General features: G+C 34.1%; 1 protein-coding gene across 1 annotated transcript in view; it reads left to right on the forward strand.

Moving 5' to 3' along the window:
• Positions 1-23,405, forward strand: part of LOC105488555 (arginine and serine rich coiled-coil 1) — a 417,805-nt gene that overhangs the window by 164,596 nt on the left and 229,804 nt on the right. Inside the window, exon 6 of the mRNA XM_071091156.1 lies at positions 19,843-19,879. Within this exon, the coding sequence (XP_070947257.1) occupies positions 19,843-19,879 (37 nt within the window). The remainder of the gene's footprint in view (positions 1-19,842; positions 19,880-23,405) is intronic.

A 23,405-nucleotide genomic window follows, 5' to 3' on the forward strand; every position in this document is an offset into this window, starting at 1 on the left:
TTCCTTAGTTTTTTGACCAGTATTTTTATTACCTAAAATTAATACAATATTACCTTTTTTGATAGCAGACTAAAAGCAGATGGAAGAAGTTGATGATGTTCTCAACTTTTAGATTTAGCTCTCCTTTGTATTTTGTTGCATGTTATTTATTAACTTATATCTGTCATTTAGATTTTGAAATGCTATCAATATTTATCTTAGTGATTGTCATGCAGATATCAAAATGAGAAGAAAACAACTCATCTCTTTTTGTCTCTGGCTTCCTATCCCCCCATTTCCTAAAGTCAAAATATGGATATATTTTGACTCATATATTTTGACTCATATATTTGACTCATATGGATATATAAATTGAACACAATTAGAATTCAAATGATTCAGACCAGATATCAGCAAACTTTTTCAGCAAAGGGCTAAACAGTATATATATATTTAGGCTTTGTGGGCTAAGAGGCAAAATTGAAGGTATCCTGTAAACATAAATCTATAATGAGAAAAAATAAATGTCCACAGTTTTTGGACAAAATTCAAAGTGTAATAATAATTATTTAGCAAAATTTTTTGTAATTAAAATGCATAAATTTTAAAATGGAATTCCTTTTGGGGACTTAGCACTCTACTTGATTAGGGTTCTAAATTAATGTTCCTTGTTATCAGAATTGATTACAAACATTTATCTTTTAATGCTAATCTGTAATGAGATTTTAAACATTTCATCTTTGAAAATGTCTTCACACAGATAGGTATTGCCAAATTTGGTTGCAATCTGTGATCATGTTCATTGCTTGAAAGGCATTTATAAAATTCCGTTAGATTCTTTTCTTGATTTTTGTCTTTTAGTTATTATATTGCAGATTAATCACTTCCAATTGAAGTAGAAGCTCCTCAGTTGTGCAGTTAAGTGGATTTGTGAATATGGAAATTTTCTTTGCACTTGCATTAAGGGCAGAAGAATACTGCTGGAACTGTAATGTGAGGTCAAAAAACACTCCTTGAAATGTGTGTCGGAATGAATATCTTCTTTTAATTTTGACAGCATGGGAAGTATATAAAGCAGTTTGACATTACTTTGTGATTCAAGCAAAATCAGTTATTACTGAAATGGCTTTACTGTGGTATGAATTTTGCATATAGGCACCATTTTGCCTTGTAATTTTAGGTTGAGCTCATTAAAATTTATTTTTATTTATTTATTTATTTTTGTTTTAGAGACAGGGTCTCACTCTGTGGCCAGGCTTATGTGCTGTGGCAGGGTCATGGCTCACTGCAGCCTTTGGAAATCTTGGACTGAAGCAATCCTCTCACTCAGCTTCCACCTAGTAGTTGGGATTATAGGCATGAGCCCCTGTGCCCAGCTAAGGAACATTTTTATTTTATTTTATTTTATTTTATTTTATTTTATTTTATTTTATTATACTTTATGTTCTAGGGTACATGTGTACAACATGCATTTTTTTATGTCTGCTGCTGAAGCTAAAAGTGGTTTAGGATAAAAGTGGTTGAGGGGGTTCTTCTCAGTCAGAAAATTTCAGTATTGATCCCTTATGTGAAACATCACAATTAGACTCTACCACTGTTAAGACATCAAACTGCTGCCATATGTTGGAGTTATCAGGATATTCAGCGTCTGTATCTGTCAAAAAAAATCATACAACCAACAATGGACAAGTCCACAAGAGCAAGTGAGGTTCATTGTTGACACTTCTGGTTGAATACCACATTTTGCATTCAGATATTTTTACAAAGTATTTGTTGATGAATAATACAGTGAATAACTGTAGGCTTTAAATTTTCACAGACTTACATTTTCACAAGCTTTGTAGATTTGTCCAACTAAGCCTCTTTCGGCTCTCTATTGTTAACTACCATGATATGTAACACATCTTAGCAGATTCCACATCAGGTTGTACTGAATGAGTGTTTTCTCAATTTTGTTGAAAATATTCTCATGTTCTATTCATAATTTTCATGGAGGCTGATTCTTAAGTCATTTCACATTCAGCATTGACTCCTCAAATAAACAACTGAGCAGTATCTCTGACGTCTGTTGGCTCATGAAGAGCCAAGCAAAACCACTTGAACTCATTTGCCTTATCTCTTCATTGGACATATTGATGATACTCCCTGTGTCTTCAACAGTTTGAACAACTGTTCTTGCTGAAAGTCTAATAGTTTTAAGCAAGTTTATTTTCTCTGGACACATTTCTTTGACTGCAGTAGAACACTAATTAAGTCATCTTTGGTAAATGGCTTTCATTGATTGGTTGACAAATGCACCACTCAGAAACTCATTTTTATTTTTTTATTTTTGTGAAGAAATTCTGCTGTGATGAGATATTCCATTTTAAATATTCTATTTTTTGTACTGTTGCTTTCCTGTGAGTTGGAAATACTGTAAAGAGTGTCATGTCAAGTATATACTATTTTTAAAAATCAACATATATGCTATTTTTCCAGCACAACTCTAGTGCCATTGTATAATAAGCACAATGAATTGCCATTTAATTTGATAAAATAGTCCACACTTCACTGTGCCTTAAAAAGGACATTTGAAGGCTCCTTTTCTATTCTTTTCTGATTTTGATATGATTGTTATACACTGGTATTAAAAATTAAATGTCACATCACAGCAATTTGTAAGGCCCTTGAAACTCCGTTTAGTTATGCTGTTACTGTGATTTTTTTGTGCCCTGAGCAGCAGTGCAAACTAATGAGAGTGCCATGCATGATTTCTGTTGCAACTCCTTAGCTATTGTTAATAGCATTAAAGCATCCATAGAAATACATAAAAGAATGAGTGTGGCTGTGTCCCAACAAAACTTTATATATTGACACTAAAATATCAATTTCAGTAATTTTCATGTGTCACAAAATATTATTATTTTGATTTTTTTCCCAGACATTTAAGAATGTAAAAACGATTTTAACTCATGTGCTATACAAAAACAGGAAACAGGCTGGATTTGGCCTATAGGCCATAGTTTGCTGATCCCTGATTTGTACTTTCAGCTTAAAATAAGCTGGCATACTTTTAAATTCTCCATTGGCCTTTAAGTATTACTAATAAAAATTTGATGAAAACTATCCATGAATTGAATATAGGTTTTTTATTTTATGCAGGCAGATATAAAACCATTTATTATGAGGAAGTAATTCCTAGAAGAATCTTCATTTGTACTGCCACTTTATGTGAACTGGAAAAAAACAAAAGTCTTTCTTATATACAGTGGTATTTCAAGCCTTTAGGATTTCCCCCATGCCACTTCCTCCTTCCTAGATGTAGGTTGTGCTTATTGAGCTTAGATTCTATTAGGAAAGATTGCAAGTAAATAAATAAACATAGATTATGTGGAACTATTTTGTAGCTTATTGTAATCAGTGGGAACTCTGGAAAACCAGACTGTCAAAATTGACAGGAAAAGAAGACTGATCAGCTGGTGTTGCTGCCTGTGTATACCATGGTATGAGTATAGGTAGTATGCAGGCACTGCCACCACCACTGCCTCTGACATTGCTGCCACTGGACTTAGCTCTGTTGCTACTATCACCTAGAATAATCTTTTTATTCTTGTCTTTAATTAACTATTCAAATTTCCTAGTATAATTCATGTCATCCTATATTTGGAATACTTTGGATTCAAAGCTCAGCAAATTAGGAATGGTATTCAGATTCTGGGTAGCTTAAAAAGCATAACAAATACACCCAAGAAGAAGGCTGTAGTGAGCGAGCATAACAGTGGAATAAAATGAGGAAATAATTCCTTGACCTTCTAAACCAGTTCTTATTTTCCTTTCATTCTATCTGATAGGTCCCTGTATTAACTTCTGAAATATTTTTCATATCACATGTTTATTAATTAATTAAACTATTAGTAACTAATGATTAGGTACTAATTATATATTTGTGTGATGGTTTTTATACCTGTCTTTAAGCTCCACATGACCTAGTCTATGTTGTTCATAATTGTTTCCATAATACCTATCACAGAATCTGGCCCAGAGATAGTGCTCAGTAATAGTTGTTGAATGAATAAATAATGTTTATGTGTGTGTGTGGTGGGGGGCAAATCATGATAGCTCTGGTGAAAAGGAATTGAAGGGTTTTGAGCTTGAGAATGAAGTGATTCTTTTTTTGGGGGGGGGATGGAATCTTGCTCTGTTGCCCAGGCTGGAGTGCAGTGGCATGATCTCGGCTCACTGCAACCTCTGCATCCCAGATTCAAGCAATTCTGCCTCAACCTCCTGAGTAGCTGGGGCTACAGGTACATGCCACCATGCCCTGCCAATTTTTTGTATTTTAGTAGAACCAGGGTTTCACCCTTTTGCCCAGGCTGGTCGCGAACTCCTGAGCTCAGGCAATCCACCCACCTTGGCCTCCCAAAGTGCTGAGATTACAGGCGTGAGCCCCTGCACCTGGCCTGAAGTGATTCATTTTTAAAAGATTAGACTGGCTGTTTTGGGATAGGTGGATGAGAGTGAAACAACAGTGGAAGTGGGGAAAACAGCTATGACAGAATTAAGAAAGACTAGGTTGGAGGTCATGGCAATTGAATTAGGATGATGGCAGTTGATACAAATATAGATAGTTTTTGTGATTACTTAAGAGGTAGAATCAATAGGCCTAACTGATAGATTGTATTTGTAGGGGGAAAGAGAAGAAAGTGAAGTGGTTGATTCCCAGGTTTTTGGCTTGAGCAAAAGGATGAATGATATAATCCTTTTCTGAAATAGGAAATACTGAAAAGGATCAGTTTTGAAGGAAGAACTCAAGAATTTAGTTTTGGATCTATTGAGCATAAGCTTTTTTGTTTGTTTTTGTTTTTGTTTTATTAGATACCCAAATAGAGATGTCAAATAGACAACAGGATAAATGAATCTGGAGCTTATGAATGATATGCATTTTTCCCACATGTACATATAGGTTGCTGTTAATGCTGTGTGTGAGGGTGAGATGGATTAAGAAGAAAGTATAGCACAAGACCAGGGCCCAGGACTGATCCCTGGGGAGCTCTTACCTTTGGTGGCTAGAGAGAAGAGCATGAAATTACAAGAGAATTGAAGAGCGATTTTTTTAAGAAAATGTAGAAAACCTGAATGATGTAATATTATAAAAGACAAGTGAGGAAAGGCTGTGAAGTATTGAACATGAGTTCAGCATGGGCTTATCAACATGGATATGAATGTTAGACAGTATCAGATGGTTCTAAGAATTGTATAAAGAGAAAGATGATAAAGTAGACTTTGGATTTGGTAACATGGGGGAACCACTGATGACTTTAGCCAAGAGTAATTTTTGGATGTGGTGGGAGGTAGGAAATGGGAGATAGAGTATGTGTATAGTTCTCTCTTTCAAAAAGTCAAACTGAAGGGAAGCCTATGAGTAACATGGTAACTGAGGAAACTGGTTCCAGGCCAAAATTCTATGTGTGACCAATCAGACATAACCATTGGCAGTTACAGGGTTTTGCCTGGCAGGCCTCATGGCAGAAAGCTTCCCTCCTCATACTGCTACACATACATGGTAAACAGCCAGTGCTTTGCAGTTTTCTGGAGGGAGATGCAGCCAATGACTCAGCCATACCCACCTCCCCACCCCCAGCCCTGTCTATGCTTATCAAAGAGCTTCATGTGGTAACAAAGCAGGTTTACCTAAGCAAGTAATTAACTTGGGAAACGGATATATACATAGAAGCCACATAAAATAATTACTGATAATTAAGTGCCAGACTATTGGGAGTTTTCTATAAGGGCAGTACATTTGACCTTGATATCCACAAATTTAATATTCTGTCTAGTCAAAGTGATGTGGCCTGTTGTTTGTGACAATTTGTAATTTTTGTGTGGCATGACTTAAAGTCTGTGTTCTGAGAGGATGCTGTGAAGGAGTCATGTAACTTAGCCAATGAATAAAGCCTGCTACCTGCTCAGCACTGTATCTCACAGTGGTTTTGTTTTCTTCTCATGTTAATGTATTGGACAATCCTCATCAAAGGTCTGTGTAGTAATGATGATGTTGACAATAATTAGTAATATTTGCTAAATGCAGTGTGCTGAGCACTTTACATGCATTATTGCATTTTCAACTTGGGACATTTGCAAAGATCCTAGCGCTTACCCATTAAATGTCAGAAAGGACTGTAAGTTTAGAGATTAAGAAATTATTATGAACATAGTCATGGTGAGAGTTTAATTGGTTCTTGTACAATAAATATAAGAATTTGTAGATTTTGAGAGGAAGAGAATATTGTTTTAGGTAGATGAATGGATCACCAGCAAAATTATGGAGGTGATAATGAACTGGTTTGAGAAGAGTTACATATTGGCAGAAAATTGTTAGTCAGGTAAGGTAGATTATAAAGAGGACAATGACATAGACTTGGGATATGAAGACATTGATGTTAGGGAGAAGGTATTGGAGGACTTTTGGTGGTTAGTGATAGGAGCCAAAACTACATAGATAAAGTGGGGATACATTATTGAGGAGTTCACTATTTCTGTTTGTCTCGTGCATTGCGAACATAACTGTGTTCCTTATCTCTATTTCACATTCTCCATCTCTAAATTGAATTAATCTATAGCTTAGATAATCACATACCAAAATTAGAAAGATTCTATTTGTATTAAATTATGTAGATGATATAAGGGTGAACAAAAATGTAGACAAGGTTTTCAAAGTGAACACTAGAGGTAAAAGGTATGTGCATAAATAATTTATGATTATAGATAACAGGAAAAATGTGAGCTGAATGTAGACCCAGAATAATACATTACTCAATAAAACTGCTGTGAGGATTTTTTTTTAAATATTTTAAAAATTGGACTAATATTTTTTTTCATGGAAGACACTTTAGAAAACATATAAACAATTAGAATGAACAAAAAAAGCACTCATAATTCCACTGTCAAATACTGTTTACTTTTTGGTTTATATCTTTTTGGATAAACACACATGTACCACACTATACACATGGATGTATAAAACCTACCCTCTTACATTTTGTAACATGCTTTATAAAAAAAAAAAAATACTATAGCACAAGACCATTTTGTGAAAATATATAACTACGTCACAATTTTTAATGGTGATATCATTTTCTGTTGTGTGGTTATTATATTTTATTTGACAGTTTGCCATTATTGGGCATTTAGTTCTTAGGGTTTTTTTGTATTAAATACAATGGAGTGATTAATATTTTGTGAATGTATCATTGGGATAAACTTAGAGAAGTAGACTGTGAGGCAAAGGCTTTGTGTGTATTATTGAGAATGTTGATACATTCTCCCAATTGCCCTCCAGAAAACCTGTGTTGTTTTCTGCTTCCGCTGGCAGTGCATGAGGATACCTGATTCTCAGCACCTTTGTCAACAGTGGAAACATTATCATTTCTTTTCACCTTTGCTTGTTTGCTAGGTGAAAAATGGCATTTCCTTTTATTTTATGGATCTTTACTGTACACTATAAAATTTTCCTAACTGTATAAATATGTTAGCTATTTATACAGTATTTGTTTTGTGAATATTGTAAGAATTTAATGAGAATGCAAGTGTAAATGACCAGGTTCAGCGCCTGGCATATAGTAGCCTATCAATCAGGGTTAGTGTTTATTGTTACTTGAATCCTCATCCCTTTGCTGCCTCCTTCCTAATCATGTTTCCAATTAAGGAGTAAAGGAATATTGTAAAATCTTGTTTTATTCTTGAGGTTATTGTTTTTTAGAATTGACAGTAATAAATTCTCCCTTGACTAAAGTTTGGGAATTGAATTCAATTTTCTAGCTGAGCCTGAACGGTATAGTGTGATCTGCTTAATCTCTCTGAGCTCATTTATCTCATCTATGAAATAGGTATAATAATTACATCTCTTTATGATAAAATCATAAGTGTTAAGTGAGCAGATTATGTAAAGCGCTTGGTACAGCGCCTGACAAACTCTGTTCAGTATTTCCTCACAGGTGGAATCTCTGAGAAGGTCAGTTCACTTAGACAAATACTATGACAATTTAAGTGCTGGGAAGTGCAAAGAGGTCTTTAGGAAATGGCAAATCATTTGACTTGAGCAAGAATCTTGAATTGTAGGCTGAGGAGTTTGATTCATTAAACAAGGAAAGACTTCATTATTATTTCCTAGCACTATTAAATGCTTACTTGATTAAAATTATACCTTAGTTTTCAGTTTCCTGTTGAGTTAAATAGGAGAACAGAAGTTAAACAGAACAACAACAGAAGGAAGAGAAAATCATCAAAAGACTTTAATAATTGAAGACTTGGATAATCAATGTCTGAGTTATTCAAACTTTGCTGTTTTCAGGAAAAATATCCACATGTTGCACTTTTCCCTCAATTTTTTTTTCTCCGCCCAAATGGAGTCTCGCTCTGTCACCCAGGCTGGAGTGCAGTGACACGATCTCAGCTCACTGCAGCCTCCGCCTCCTGGGTTCAAGCGATTCTCCTGCCTCAGTACCCCGAGTAGCTGGGACTACAGGCATGTGCCACCACACCCAGCTAATTTTTTGTATTTTTAGTTGATACGGGGTTTCACTGTGTTAGCCAAGATGATCTCTATCTCCTGACCTCATGATCCACCCGTCTCAACCTCCCAAAGTGCTGAGATTACAGGCATGAGCCACTGTGCCTAGCCTTTTCCCTCAGTTTTAACAGCTAAAGACGTAATAGGATATATTTATTACCTTCTATTTGGGATTGTTGACTGTGTTACATATGGGAATATATTGCTTTTATGAAATTATTGGGACATAATTTTATAGCAGAATTTTTGGAAGTAGAAATTGTATTTTAAAATTACATTTAAATTTAGATTATTTATAATTGTAATGTGAATTTAATTGATATTTAAATATTTGTACTTATATTGAAGTACTAGAATGCATGAATTTATTTATGATTAAATAGTGGAGATGAAATATACTAGGTTTATTTCCCCTTATAAAAATTATTTAACCCCAGTTCTGCAAGTGAAATAAACATTGTATAAAATCATCAATGATTTTTAAATCTAAAGATTATTCTTTTCTTATACTCCAGTTTTATTTATAAGGATAAATCAGAAAGAACCTAAATGTCTGAAAATAAGGGGTAAGTTAACTTATTGTACATCTGTATGCAGAATAGTATGCAAACATTAAAATATTATATGCAAGTATATTATTAACACCCAGAAGCTATTTACAATATAAAATAGTGAAAACATTTAAGCTATATAACAAATCAACCATGGTCCCATTTCTATAAGAAAAATAATTGTATTTGTGCATATTCATAAGAATGTCTGGAGGAAGAAACAAGGACATATTGAAGCTATTATCTTTGGCTAGAAGAATTTCAGGTAACTTATTTTTTCTTCATTAGAACCAGATGTGATTTTGAATTTTTCTACAATAAGCATTTATTATTTGCTGGGTCACTTGTAGCCCATGTGGCACCTTTGTGCATATTATACAAGATGTCTTCTTCCTGTGGATGCATACCAGGATATACTGTTTGGCCAGGGCATATAGCTTTTAGCTTCCACTTGCCCCCTTGATTTTTTTGTTTTTTCATAATGAACAACATGCACAACTGTATGTGATGGACCTAAAAACTTACATTATAAAACTTATTTTTAATTAATTAAAGTTGTATGACCTTTTAGTACATCTTCTCTGGGCAGATCACTCTTCATACTTGAATTCTGCCAGGTCATGCTGGACCTTTGAGCTCTCTCTTCCTGCCTCCTCTCTTCTATGTACTCAGTCTACCCAAATACAATGAATCCTTCAGGATCTAGCTAAAATTACCCTTCTCTTTGAAATCTTTTCCAACCACTCTAACACATCTGGTCATTTTTCCTTTTTATGAACTTTCTTTGAACAAGGTCAAAAGCATGGGTTGAAGTAGGGGGTGATGGTGAATAGCTTGCATCTCACCTGCTAACTCCAGACAGCTGGCCTTGACTCCTTAGTAAAATGTGTTGAGTTGGGCCTGACCTCAGTTGGAAAGAGAGTTGTCATTGATGATGAGTGTTTGTCCTGCATGTGAGAAATACGAGATAGGTAGCATGTATCACATGCCCTTTCACTGCCTGGATTGGACGTTAACTATTTTTTTTTTTTTTTTTTTTGAGACGGAGTCTCGCTTTGCCACCCAGGCTGGAGTGCAGTGGCCGGATCTCAGCTCACTGCAAGCTCCGCCTCCCGGGTTTACGCCATTCTCCTGCCTCAGCCTCCCGAGTAGCTGGGACTACAGGCGCCCGCCACCTCGCCCGGCTAGTTTTTTTGTATTTTTTAGTAGAGACGGAGTTTCACCATGTTAGCCAGGATAGTCTCGATCTCCTGACCTCGTGATCCGCCCGTCTCGGCCTCCCAAAGTGCTGGGATTACAGGCTTGAGCCACCGTGCCCGGCCAGGACGTTAACTATTTTATATACCATCTTCCCTCAGTATCTGTGGGATATTGATTCCAGGGCCTACTGCACATACCAAAGTCTATGGATTCTTAAGTCCCTGAAATGAAATGGCATAGTATTTGTCTATAATTTATGTTTTTTATCTAGATTACTTATAATACCTAGTACAACTTAAATGTTATGTGAGTGGTTGTTATACTGTATTGTTTAGGGAATAATGTCAAGAATAAAAATCTGTGCATGTTCACTACAGATACACGTTCCCCCCCACCCCGAATATTTTTGATCTGCGGTTGGTTGACTTCATTGTTGTGGATTCACAGATAGGGAGGACTGACTGTACTAGCCTTGGTTTGACAACACAGTTTTTAGCATCTGAGGCATAGATGCCATATTTCTTCTTGCTTTTTTTCCGTTGATGATGTTTATGTTGTTATTGTTTTTATTATCCCCTCAGAATTTATGGTGGAGCTGAGGGAGCTTAGGAAATAACATTTCTGTTGTACTTACTTCACCTTGACATTTCAAGTTTGTTTCTGCTATAATTTATCTTGTGTCTAAAAGATCTCTTTTATTGGTTCTTTTACATCAGCTCTACTGATGACAAATTTTTAGTTTTCCTTTTTTGCAACTGTTATCTAGAGCATGACTTCAGAAATACTGAAATCTCTTCTCTTTCCCCTATAGACCCTTTCTATGAACTCTGTTTATTTGACTGGTTTTAAGTGGCAAAACTGATCCATACCAGCTTAAGTGTCCAGCTTCCCATTGGAATAAGCCAAGTGTGTATCATAAGTTCTTGGCTGTTTAACAGATTTAATTTAAACTTGTCCTGACATAGTGGATGCTCACTAACATTTGTCTATAAAACTAAAGGATCTTAAAAAGAAAACAAAACACTTAAATTTTGTTACTATGGTAGACTTATCTGTGCAAATGATTTATAGGTTCTAGAGCTTTTTTTATTACCAATAATAGTCAGATCAAAAACTGCTTGTAAAATGTAAACATCTGAAAATCATCATTCTGAACCATAGTAACATAAGAATATTCATTTAGAGCCGCTAATTTGCAAGGTTTCGCCAATCAAGAGAAAAGTGCTCACTTCAAGAGAAAAGTTAGAATTTAAGAATTCTAACCAAACCTGCGAAGCAGAAACTGAGAATTTCAGGAAGATCTTTGTGGATCAGAGTACTGACATTAAGCATTTTTAAAAATTGGGTTAAAATACAAAAATAGAAATTATTTTTGCTTGCTTTTCCCAACACACTGTACCTTCTTGCAAATAGAACATAAGAATGTGCTTATATCAGGATATCTTTAGTGTTCTATTGGATGCTAGCCAAAATTTATCTATCTGTCTATCCATCCATCCATCCATCCATCCATCCAAGATTTGATATTTGAAAATGAGACTGACTTTCATTTATGGGTATTACAGTTGAAATGGATTTCAAGGCAATTAAAAAAGCTGAAACTTATATAAAGATTTTTTTTGTTTTGGAAGTGGAGCATAGTCATTTGGTCCATTATTAGGCTGTTATATTGAACCAGTATTTACTGAGTGACTTCTATATTATATGCTGATTATCTTATTAATTTGTGATTTTGAATGTAAGGTGAGAAAAATTTGAGAAATATATAACTGAACAAAGACCATGAGTAAATAGTAGAGCTGAAATTAGAACTCAGCTTTTTCTTAGATTTATATTTTACCAAACTTTTTATTCATCAATGACATTTGATACATAACAAAATTTAATACATGTAAAAATGCTTTCATTATTGAGATGGAAAATGTAGATTTTTAATAATGTGTGTAGTCAGGCTTTTATAAGCCTTCAGTGACATCATCTAAAAATCCAACTCCTGTAGATTTTGCTTTATGAAAGAAAAAATACAAAACTAACCATGATCTTAGCTCTTATATCCATAGAAAACTGCAGCATACTAATCTTTTAAAACTAAATAATATGTTTAGTTGATGACAAAAAAATCTACTGTACATTTTTATTTCAGCCAGGTGTGGTGGCTCACACCTGTAATTCCAGTTCTTTGGGTGGCTGAGGTGGGAGGACCACTTGAGGCTAGAAGTTCAAAACCAGCTTGGACAACATAGCGAGACCCTACCTATCTCTACAAAAAATAAGAAAAAAACTAGCTGAGTGTGGTGGCACATGCCTGCGGTCATAGCTACTTAGGAGCCTGAGGATGGAGGGCCACTTGGGCCCAGGAGTTAGGGTCTAACTAGATGTTTCTATTGGATTCCAGCCTGGCTGATAGAATGTCTCTTTAAAAAATTTATTATTTTTAATAGTTAACTCCACTTTTCATAATTACTGTATATATACACATTTTTACATGGGATAACACATATATTACTGATTATAATTATATTTAATCTTTTATTTACTAAGGACTTATTCAGTGGAATGATACTTTAATGCTACTTCAATTAGTTATGTGATTTATGGTTTATGAGTATTTATAACTAAACCCTCACTGGAATTTTGGCTTGCTCTTTGAAATGGTTTTGGTTTATATTTATTTTGTTAAGTTTCTACTCATCCCCCCAAAAAAGTCACTTTTCTTGTAGATATCTTTTGTTTCTTAAATTTGTTTTTAAGTAATCACTTTTATAACTAAATCTATAATAGATTTCGGATTGAGATAATAGGGAATGATGAGAAAAATTGTCATTACTTGACTGGGAAAATCAAGTAATTTAAGTTATTTTCCTAAGCTTATATTTTGACAAATGTAGATGCAAAATATTAATAGTAAAGGAAATTGCCATCATCAGAAAGAATAGTATTTTTTCAAAATAAATATCATTATTAAGTGTGGCTCCTTAACCTGATTGCTCTAGACTACTAAAAATCTGAATGTTCACTTGGTATGATGGATATTGTTTTTCTGTTTTAAGAAAAGGAAAGAAAAGTCAATGACTTTCTAGTAAGACTAGGTCTAAAAAAAATCTTAGTTTTTTGTCTACAAATTTCTTAAGAGGACATAAGCTTTATTATAGCAATAGATTTTAGACTTAGAGTATATTTCTTTTGGAAAAATAATGAAATTTGTTTGTAACAAAGGGAAAGTAATACCTAGTTTTAATTTTTTTCTTGCCCGCCATGGCATGATTGATACATGGCATCTTCTCATGCCTAAGATTGAAACTATCAGGTGCTACCTGGTTTATTTAGGGCAACCTCAGCCTTTACCCAGTTAGTTTTAAAATGTCTGCTTCATACATGTTGAGCCACTGCATTTCCTGCTTTAGAGCCTGGTGTTATGCCAACATTACTATCTGTGCTGCCTCAACTACAAATTGGATGAACAGCCTGTGACACTTTTTCAATATTATTACATTAAACCAAGTGGATTTTGATTGATAACCTAATATTCAACTAATGCAGAACATCAATCATGGCAAGTATATTAATTATTTAATATTGCAGTCTAATTCAGAAATCGATGTGCTGCATGAGGGGAAGGGAAACTCATGGTTCCCAGAAGATTTAAGACAGGGAATGATTAAAAAAAGACCTGCTGTACTCCTGTGTGTTAGTTCGATACAAATCTTTATTCATTTGCCAATAATCTCTTCCCATTTTCCACTTCAGGACCATTTTATCAGTTTTGAGACCTATAATTGAATTAAGTCTGCTTTCAGCACAGGGCAAAAGGAGTTGCACAAATATTGATGAAGTCATGACAGGGACAACCCGAGAGACAGACCACTAAAGAGGACAGATTTTATACCGTTTGTTGTAAGATCCTTCTATCAATGTCTTGGATGTTGCCTCTCTATTTTTTCAAATTCATTAAAACTTTTAGAATCACTTTTAAGACTTTTGTGTTTAAATATCCTCCATCATAATAACATTTCTATAGTTTATTTTTTATCCTCATCTACATTATCCTTCTTTTTAACAGCAACCTGGTATGTTAGGTAAGGCAAGTAAGCCTCACATCATAGGTGGACAATCTGAGATTGAGAAAAGTTGAATTTTACTCAAGCTCACATGACTATTTTGTAGTAGTGTTTAAATTTGAGTGTAGGCACTCTGCTTCTAAAACCAGTATTGTATGTCATACTGTCTTGTGTTGTATTTATGTACTCATGATACTTTACCTGTGTTGTTTTGAGATGGTCATTCTTCCTTATCGTTTTGACCAAAGTAAAAGTAAAGAAAACTGATTTTCATGGAGAGCTTGAGTAAACTTAGGTGTCCCAATGTGATATGTTAAGCTTTATGTATATGCAAACCTTCCAGATATAAATGAAAACTTACTGGTTTATCTTTCACTAGACTAGAATATACTTAAGTCTCTGACTCTCATATATGTATATATTACCTAAAATTACCTTCCTTTCATATATACATACATATGTATACATACATAATACATACATACATATGTATGTATGGGAGTAGGGCACTTAAATGTATTTTGTCATTAAACCATTAAACTTGCTGCCCCAGCTTTCTTTTGGTTCATATTTGCCTGGAGTTATGGCAAATCTTTTTTTTGGGAAACTCTTCTGAATCGGTTTGTATTGTGTGTCTTTTGTAAATAATACATTGCTGGATTTTGTTTTTTTATCCAATCTGAAAATCTTTTCTGGAATTTCAATTCCAAATGATTATGCGTGAACTTTCTCTGGTTTTCTTTTTAGTTATTGATTACTTAGATTACAATAATTGCTCAATTCTAGGCCATCCTTTACTTGCGTTACCTTGTTGATTCTTCCTGAATTTATTTCCCTTCTTACCTGCATTATATTCCTCAAGACTTCTTTTAAATAATGTCTTTATGTGGTGAATTTTTTGAAACCTTGCATGCTGAGAATTTCTTTATATTTATTTGTATTTAAATAATAGTTTATTAGCTATATGTTAATTCTTGGTTCACAGTTCTTTTCCTGTAACACTTTATCTTGAGAGTTATTATTTCTCCATTATCTTCTTGTCTTCACTTTAGTGTTGAGAAATCTAATATCAGTGTTCTTCTTCCTTTGTGTAGGGATCTCCTTTTTCATTCCAGAAGTATTTTGACTTCTCTTAATCCATTATAGTCTTAAATGTCCGTATAATATGCTTTGCTGTGGATTTTTAGGCATCCTTTTCAGCACTCTATGTGCCCTTTCAACCTGAGTTTGAATATTTTTATATCTGGGAAATCTCTGTCATTATTTCTTCAAATATTTCTTCTCTTTCATTTTTTTTAACCCTCCTTCTAGGATTCTCATTATATAGATGTTAACACTTCTACTCCTGTTCTTAATTCTATCAATTATTTGTCTTGTCTTTTTGCCCCCTCCCTATGCCTTCTCCAATAGTTCTTCTACCCAGTTTTCCAGCTTATGAATTCATCCTCTGTCTGTATCTGTTGTGTTTTCAATCCATCCTCTGAGTTCTTTATTTCTTTTTTTTTTTTTTTTTTTTTGAGACGGAGTCTTGCTCTGTCGCCCAGACTGGAGCGCAGTGGCGCGATCTCGGCTCACTGCAAGCTCCGCCTCCCGGGTTCAGCCATTCTCCTGCCTCAGCCTCCGGAGTAGGTGGGACTACAGGCGCCCGCCACCACGCCCGGCTAATTTCTTTTTGTATTTTTAGTAGAGACGGGGTTTCACCGTGTTAGCCAGGATGGTCTCGATCTCCTGACCTCGTGATCCGCCCGCCTCGGCCTCCCAAAGTGCTGGGATTACAGGCTTGAGCCACCGCGCCCGGCCTGAGTTCTTTATTTCAAATGATTATGTTTGTAATACCCACTATCATATATTGGTTCTTTTTCAAAACTTCATTTTCATACTTATATTTCTAAAAATCATCTCTTTGAAGATGTTATTATATTCACATTCTTGTTCTGTTTTCTCTGGATAAGATTATTATTTTTTTAAATTCTGGTTTATACATCTTACAATTTTCCTTGTGGGTTCATCTATTTTTTCCTAACAGCATTTAGCTGCCTCAGATAGTAATTTTAATCTAAAAGGAGGGGTAAAAATCTAAGATCTGACTTATGCTTCTCCAGGCTAATTTAAAAACTAGAGTGGACCACCTCTAGTGTTCTAGTGTAGCCTCAACTACTTTCCCCATTGTGGCTCCCACACCCTCAAAAACAGTAAAAATAAATAAATAAATAACCACCTACACCCTACACATGTTCGTGCACATACATGCACCTGTGCCTTCCTCCTAATACTACTGTTTTATCTCAGGCAGCAGCTCAGTGTTGCAAATTGCCTTGTTCTTTACATGGGTTGGAGATAGAGTGGGACTGCGTAGTACTGCTCAGAGACCTGAGCTGGTTGCTACTGACTCTGTACCCAAGCTTATCTTGTGATTCAGATGTCATATCCTTAAATATATTGATTCAGTCATTTTATTGGGTGCCAGAATATAAAAATTAAAAAGATGGAATGCATATCTTCAAGGAGTTTTCACTTCACTGGTGTAAGTAGGAAAGTAAATTGGCATTTATTAAATACTGTGATCAGTTCTGTGATGGGACATGCCCGGAGTGTTATGGAAACATATAGGAAGAATTCATTACATGATTTGTGGGAAAGGGAGGAGGTTTCCCCAATTGAAGAATGGTTTAGGATGAGTCCTGAAGGGTGGATTTTTATTAGATGGGGAAGATTAGAGGAGGCTGGGAGAAAAGGAGCATTTTAGGTAGAGGGAGAAAGTGGTTCATTGGTGAGTAAAACCAGGTTAAACGTAGCTTGTTGTGGCTGCTGTTGTTACTTTTCATGTAATGTAGCATTGACAAGATAACAGAGGGAATAGGTAAACTGCAGTATGGTAAGATATTGTAGATTTTAAGAAGAGAATTGATATGATTAAGTTTACATTTTAGAAAAATTTTGCTGTGTTAATGGAGAATGAATTGACATGGGACAAGGCAGGAACTATTGACATTCAATAAGAGGATATTGCAGCAATTTAGGGAGAAAAGATGAAGGACTGAAATACCATAAAAGCTGTGAAGATAGAAATAGTTAGATCTAATGATAATTAAGGATATTGAATAGCCAGGGCCCTGTGGTTGATTACATTTGGTTACATTTGATGGTGAAGGAAAGGGAATGTGCCAAGAATAATGTCTTGTTTTCTCTCAGCCATGCCATTCAAAACATTTTATAAATATCTTTTAATTTAAAGAATTACTTAGAAACATGGCAAAGCAATAGCCTACATTTTCTTTTTGTTTTAAAGAACAGTTTCTTGTCCTCGTTCTAAAATACAGGTATCTCAGAAAATTAAGTGATTTTCCCTAAGATTGTGGCAGACACAGTTGACAGCAAACCTACCCTGAAATGAGGCTATTTACAGTCTTTGTTTATCCCATTTTGTGTGGACATTAATATGTTTCTTTCAGAATTATTTAACGTGTATGATGATGAGATGCTGCATCAGACCCTCCTGGCACCATTGTATGACATACCTTAACCTTTCTAAAATCTGAAATATTCTGATAAAGCATGTCTAGCCCCAGCTATTTCAGATACTGAAGTATGGACTTATACTTTGAATCTGATCATTTGTGTTCTTTTTATATTGCAATATTATTTTCTAATAAGAACCATTTTGTGACAATGTAGCTGTGGCAGAAAGCGAAGTAGATGTGTATTATATAGCACAGACTCTAAGATAGATTGCCAAGTGAAGGTACAAAACGGGGTGTATAATATGCTTCTATTGTGGATTTCAACAGACATAGAAGGGGGACACACACACACAGACACACACATACACACACACACACGAGTGCATAGAATATCTTCAGAAGGATAAACCAAGATTGAGAACTGGGAGTCAGTGATGGGAGGAAGATTTAATTTTATTTAGTGTGTGTGTGTGCGCACGCACACACACACACACATATGTTGCCCTGTTCAGATGTTTCACTATATGTTACTTTTTTGTTTAAATTTTAAGTTATACAAATAACTATTTGAATGTTCTTGTGAAAATGTAAAGATTCATTTGACTTCCAGCTCTGATAAATGCATTAATTTTGTAATGATAAAGTATAAAATAATTATTTATATAGATAGTAGCCTTCTCTCACACCTTGCAGTAATTTATTCCTATCATTTGTCAGTACGACTACAGACATTAGAGATTAAATAATGAGTTTCAGAAACCATTAAATATCTAAACATTGAATATATAGTTTTGCGAAGATTGCCAGAAGCAGGAAATACAGAAGAGAATGGCTGAAAATTAGTGCTAATCAGTAGAAATGGGAATTTACTCCTAATATATCGGACTGGGCAGTGAGAGCAAAGGTTGGAAGCCATGAGTACAGTTTTCCAGCAGCAAATCTGAAGGGAATAAAAATGGAGAAATTTGGAAAGATAGTATAGCAAGACAAAGGAAACAGGTAAGTATATCTTTGGCAAAGAAAAAGTAGAAGACAGAAATAGAAAAGAAAGTTGAGACCTCTCAGAGAAGCGAGGAGATGTGGGGAGAAGATTAAACATCATGAATATAATAATGTTGTTTATTGTTAGAGGATTTATATTAATAATTAGTTTCTGCAATGTGGTAGGATTATAATTTTTTGTTAAAAAAGGTAATGCTTGGTACGTATAATGGAACTAAAATACTGCTTGGTCAGAATGAGAAAAGCCGAAGTTCATTTGTCATAAATAAATTGGTACAGATTGAAATCAGAAAAAATTTAACTGTTTGCCACATTTCAACAAATCTATATTTAAATTATGTTTGTTACATGTACAGATACTTGTATTTTTAGTTCCATAAGCAGTCTCTTTTACAGTAAAAAGCAGAAATTTAATACTTAAAATATATCATGATATTTGATGTTTATGATTTCTTTGGTGATATTTTCTTTTTTAATATTAAAATGATCTCAGGTCCTGATTTGTAGTGTACATTAAATTCATAAAATTAATGACAGAGAAAATAGGTTAAGATTTAGTTATTTAGCTATGTACTCACTAATGTGTTCTTTATGTGTACATTCTTTTTATAAAAATGTAACCATTGATGGATGGATATTTGAGAAACCAAATAAAATGTGAGTTGTAGAATATGGGTGGTAGAATCTGTAAATTTGAACATTTTCATAATGTTGGAAATAATAATAAACAAAATTTCTAATAGAAAAGCTAGTGTGAAAGGAATAGATACTGTATGAAGAGTAAAATGATGTTTGTGAGTTCTTTATGTTTTTCATTGACTTTGAAAAATCTGAAACTTCTTTTAGTGAAATACCAATTTTGTGGTAAATCTAATATAAGTTATCTGTTCATTTTTGATAAAAATTGTTTTGTCCTTAAAAACAGTGTTATGAACATAATACATATGAAAAATTACAAGGGTTTATAAAACATTTTTGAGGTAAAAAAATTAGAGCAGACAAGGATTTAGCAACTATTTAGAACTTTTATTCTTCTATTTTAGGGAATCTGGAAACATCAAAGCTGGATTAGAACATCTGGTAAGTTCTAATTTTCTCTTGAACATTTGCATCATCTTTGATATCTGCATTCTAAATGAACACGTTTGAATGAGCTTTGAATACCTTGTATTGAGAAAGTCAACCATTTCCCAAAGGGTCAGCTTACTGTTATTATGTGAAGGCACTTACATTTTCATTTCTCTTATCATTTCAAGGGAATTTAAAAATTTTTTAAATTACTTTTTTTTGATGTAGAGATGAAATAAAATGGATGACAATCCTTGGATTGATGCTTGCTTTAATTATAAACAAAAATTGTTTGGTGTAGAATTTTTGGCATATCTTGATCTGATGAAAACAAGCTTGTGTTTTAAGAAAAACACAATCAAATATTGCATGCATAAATGTGGTATGTTTTAGCAATTTAGCAGCTTTGAAAGAAGTGCACAGCTTTGTCTTTCCTCATGTCTTTGCTTTATGAATAATGCATTGGTTTAATCTACATTCAGATTTAGAATATAAAATAATTGAGATGCAAAATTTTTGGTTTAAGTAAACATTTTAGAGAAAAGTGAAATTCAAACTGATTTAGCATTAAAATCTGTTATTGATCAAAAAATTGGAAAACCCATACAATTGTAATATGTCTGAAATTCATTGAGCCCACTGTATTGAGTGTTTATTACAACATTAAGTAGTTCATTTAAACTGAGCATTACAGAGTCATCCTCCAGTTTCTGGTCAGATCCAAATGTTGAATAATTAATGGTACAGATTCTTTTGTAAATACAGTCTAAGTAGTTTTTTAATGCAAGACTTCATTCATATATCATACTGTAGCTTTGTTAACTATTAATGTACTTTTGTTCTGCTTCCACAAAAGCAAACAGTAGAAAAAGACAGCTTCATTTTGACTTATAGCAGGTTTTTTTTTTTTACAGGAATTTTTTATTTTTCTTTTACAGCTAATGGAAACTGAGGAAACCTAGACTTTTAAAAGTGATCCTAAAAATTAGAGATAATTATTTAAAAGGAGGATATAATAGAAAATTTGAGCTATGTATTTGGGGATTAGAAGTTAGTAAATAACATGCTTATTTTCATCATTAAAAAGTATTTCCTGAACCACCGTTTATCACTTCATAATAGCACATAGATTTAGGACATATGGACATCAGAATAAACATGTTAATCTGTAACATGATTCCAGTATCAGTTAGGGGCTTACAGCAAGGAAGAACAGCTATCATAGTGCCAAAATGAGGTATCTTTTGGGTTTTATTTTTATTTTTTTATTTATTTATTTTTTTGAGATGGAGTCTCACTCTTTCTCCCAGGTTGGTGAGTGGTACGATCTCGGCTCGCTGTAACCTCTGCCTCCCAGGTTCAAGCGATTCTCCTGCCTCAGCTTCCCAGTAGTTGGGATTACAGGTGCCCGTCACCATGCCCAGCTAATTTTTTTGTGTTTTTAGTAGAGATGGGATTTCACCATATTAGCCAGGCTGGTCTCAAACACCTGACCTCAGGTGATCCGCCCGCCTCAGCCTCCCCAAATGCTGGAATTACAGGTGTGAGCCACCTGGCCTGAGGTGTCTTTTATACTTTTGATGTAAATTATTATTTATTAAAAAGACTTTATATTTACTTTGTTCATGTTCTTCAGTAAATAAAAATGGCTTTGACGTTTTACTAGTTTAAATTTCATACTTTTTATACTTACTAGTGGCATCTCATTTTCAGTAACTATTTCACACATTTATATCGTACTCATAATTTTATCTAGCAGTGGTTTTTCTAGCCGTGCCTTGGGCTGCCCGGAAAGCTCTCCAAAGCAGTTGGTACTGCAGACTTCCACTACTCACTTTAACCAAAATAGTTCCACTTTTAGTTATTTTGTAGAGTAAACTTTTGAACTTTTTAATAACATTTCATCTGAAGAAAGAGTACTTTGGCTAAAATTATTTTAAAACTTTGTATAAAACATAGCTACTCATTGAAGAATAATTATATATTAAGTATTCTTCCCTGTTCTTGACACTAAGTTATATTTCATTTTTACTTATGTCATATACCTCAAATATATTTCAAAGATAAGCATTTTCAGAATAAAGAGCCAGGACTAGCATACAATTAGGGAGTAAGAAGCAGATGACTTGAATGCATTTTATCTTAGTTGTTTGAAAGACTGTAACTTGATGTTGTAATTGACCCACTAACTGTGAACTATTAACAATATTCATCTATCTGTCTGTCTGTTAATCTATCCATTCATCCATCTTGCATTTTACATTAATAATACTCAGTAAAGTCAGTGATGTTATGAAGAATACCTTTATAAACCTTTCTAAAATGGTTCATGCCTAAAATGGAACTAAACTCACAATTTATGGGTTGAGCATTAATGAAACCTGTTCTGTCTAGTACCTGTGGGCACCTGAGGTTTGTGTCTCTCCCTTTCACTGCTGAGCGGATTGTTTAGAGCCTTCTAGCGTATATGTAGCTCTTCTTTGAATTGGCTGTACATCCAAATACAATTAGAAGTATATTTTTGAAGAGATCAGTGTTAAAAAATACATGATAAAATTAAAATGAGAAAAGCACCCTGTACATTTGGAATTAATCTCTTTGTATAGCTTTCTTCAGTCTTTATTTTTAAAAAATTATTTACTTAGATTATCATAGAGAATTAGCATTGTTCTAAGGGGGTAAAAGCCAATATACATTTTAATAAGTTAAGAAAAATTACATATATCACTTGTTATACTTGCTACCAGGTAACGTAGTTGCCCTGATTTTGTACTATATGTGTATATGCTCTTCTTGGTATATAGTTAGATGTAACCCTGAAAAGGAGAAAGCAAGTGTGGATCTGTGGAGAAAAGAGTGGAGTAAGTGGACTGTTCCCCTGGAACCTCTTCAAGCACTGATTTCCTTAAGTTTTTTACAATCTCCTAGACCATTGATTCACCTTCTCTGTTTTTTTTGTTTTTTTTTGTTTTTTGTTTTTTTAAATCATTTATTTCTCTCAATGTTGCCAGGTGATCCTGAGAACTGTCCTAGTATCTCATTTTCCTCAGCTTAAATTTTTTATAATATGCTGTCCAATACCATCTTATTTTTCTTTTCACAAACTCATTCACTACCCATAAAGTCTATACCTCTTTAAAGTTCTAGACTGAGACTTTGAAGGCTGCTGCTTTGTTATCCATTGATGATTCTTGTCTGATGATTGCAAAATATAGATTTTCCAATTCTACTGCTCCCTCCATGTTACAGCCAGCATTCTACAGTAAGGAAGAGCCCACCTCCCTTATTTTATTTATCTATTTATCAGGAGTAAGGACTCATGATTTTAATTTTATTAAATAGGTTATTGTCAATTACTTTCCTTATTTATTTTGATGCTCAGATTGTCCCAGATTTATCAAGAGAGAATCTTTTCATGATGGCTTCTGAGTTCTTATAACAAGTGAGAACCCTGACTCCTGATAACACCGATACAGTTACTCATTTGTTCAGTCATATAATGTACGTAAAATAGTTTTAGAATTGCTACAAGCATACT

Source organism: Macaca nemestrina, chromosome 2 (assembly GCF_043159975.1).
Source record: "Macaca nemestrina isolate mMacNem1 chromosome 2, mMacNem.hap1, whole genome shotgun sequence".
Taxonomy (NCBI): Eukaryota; Metazoa; Chordata; class Mammalia; order Primates; family Cercopithecidae; genus Macaca; species Macaca nemestrina.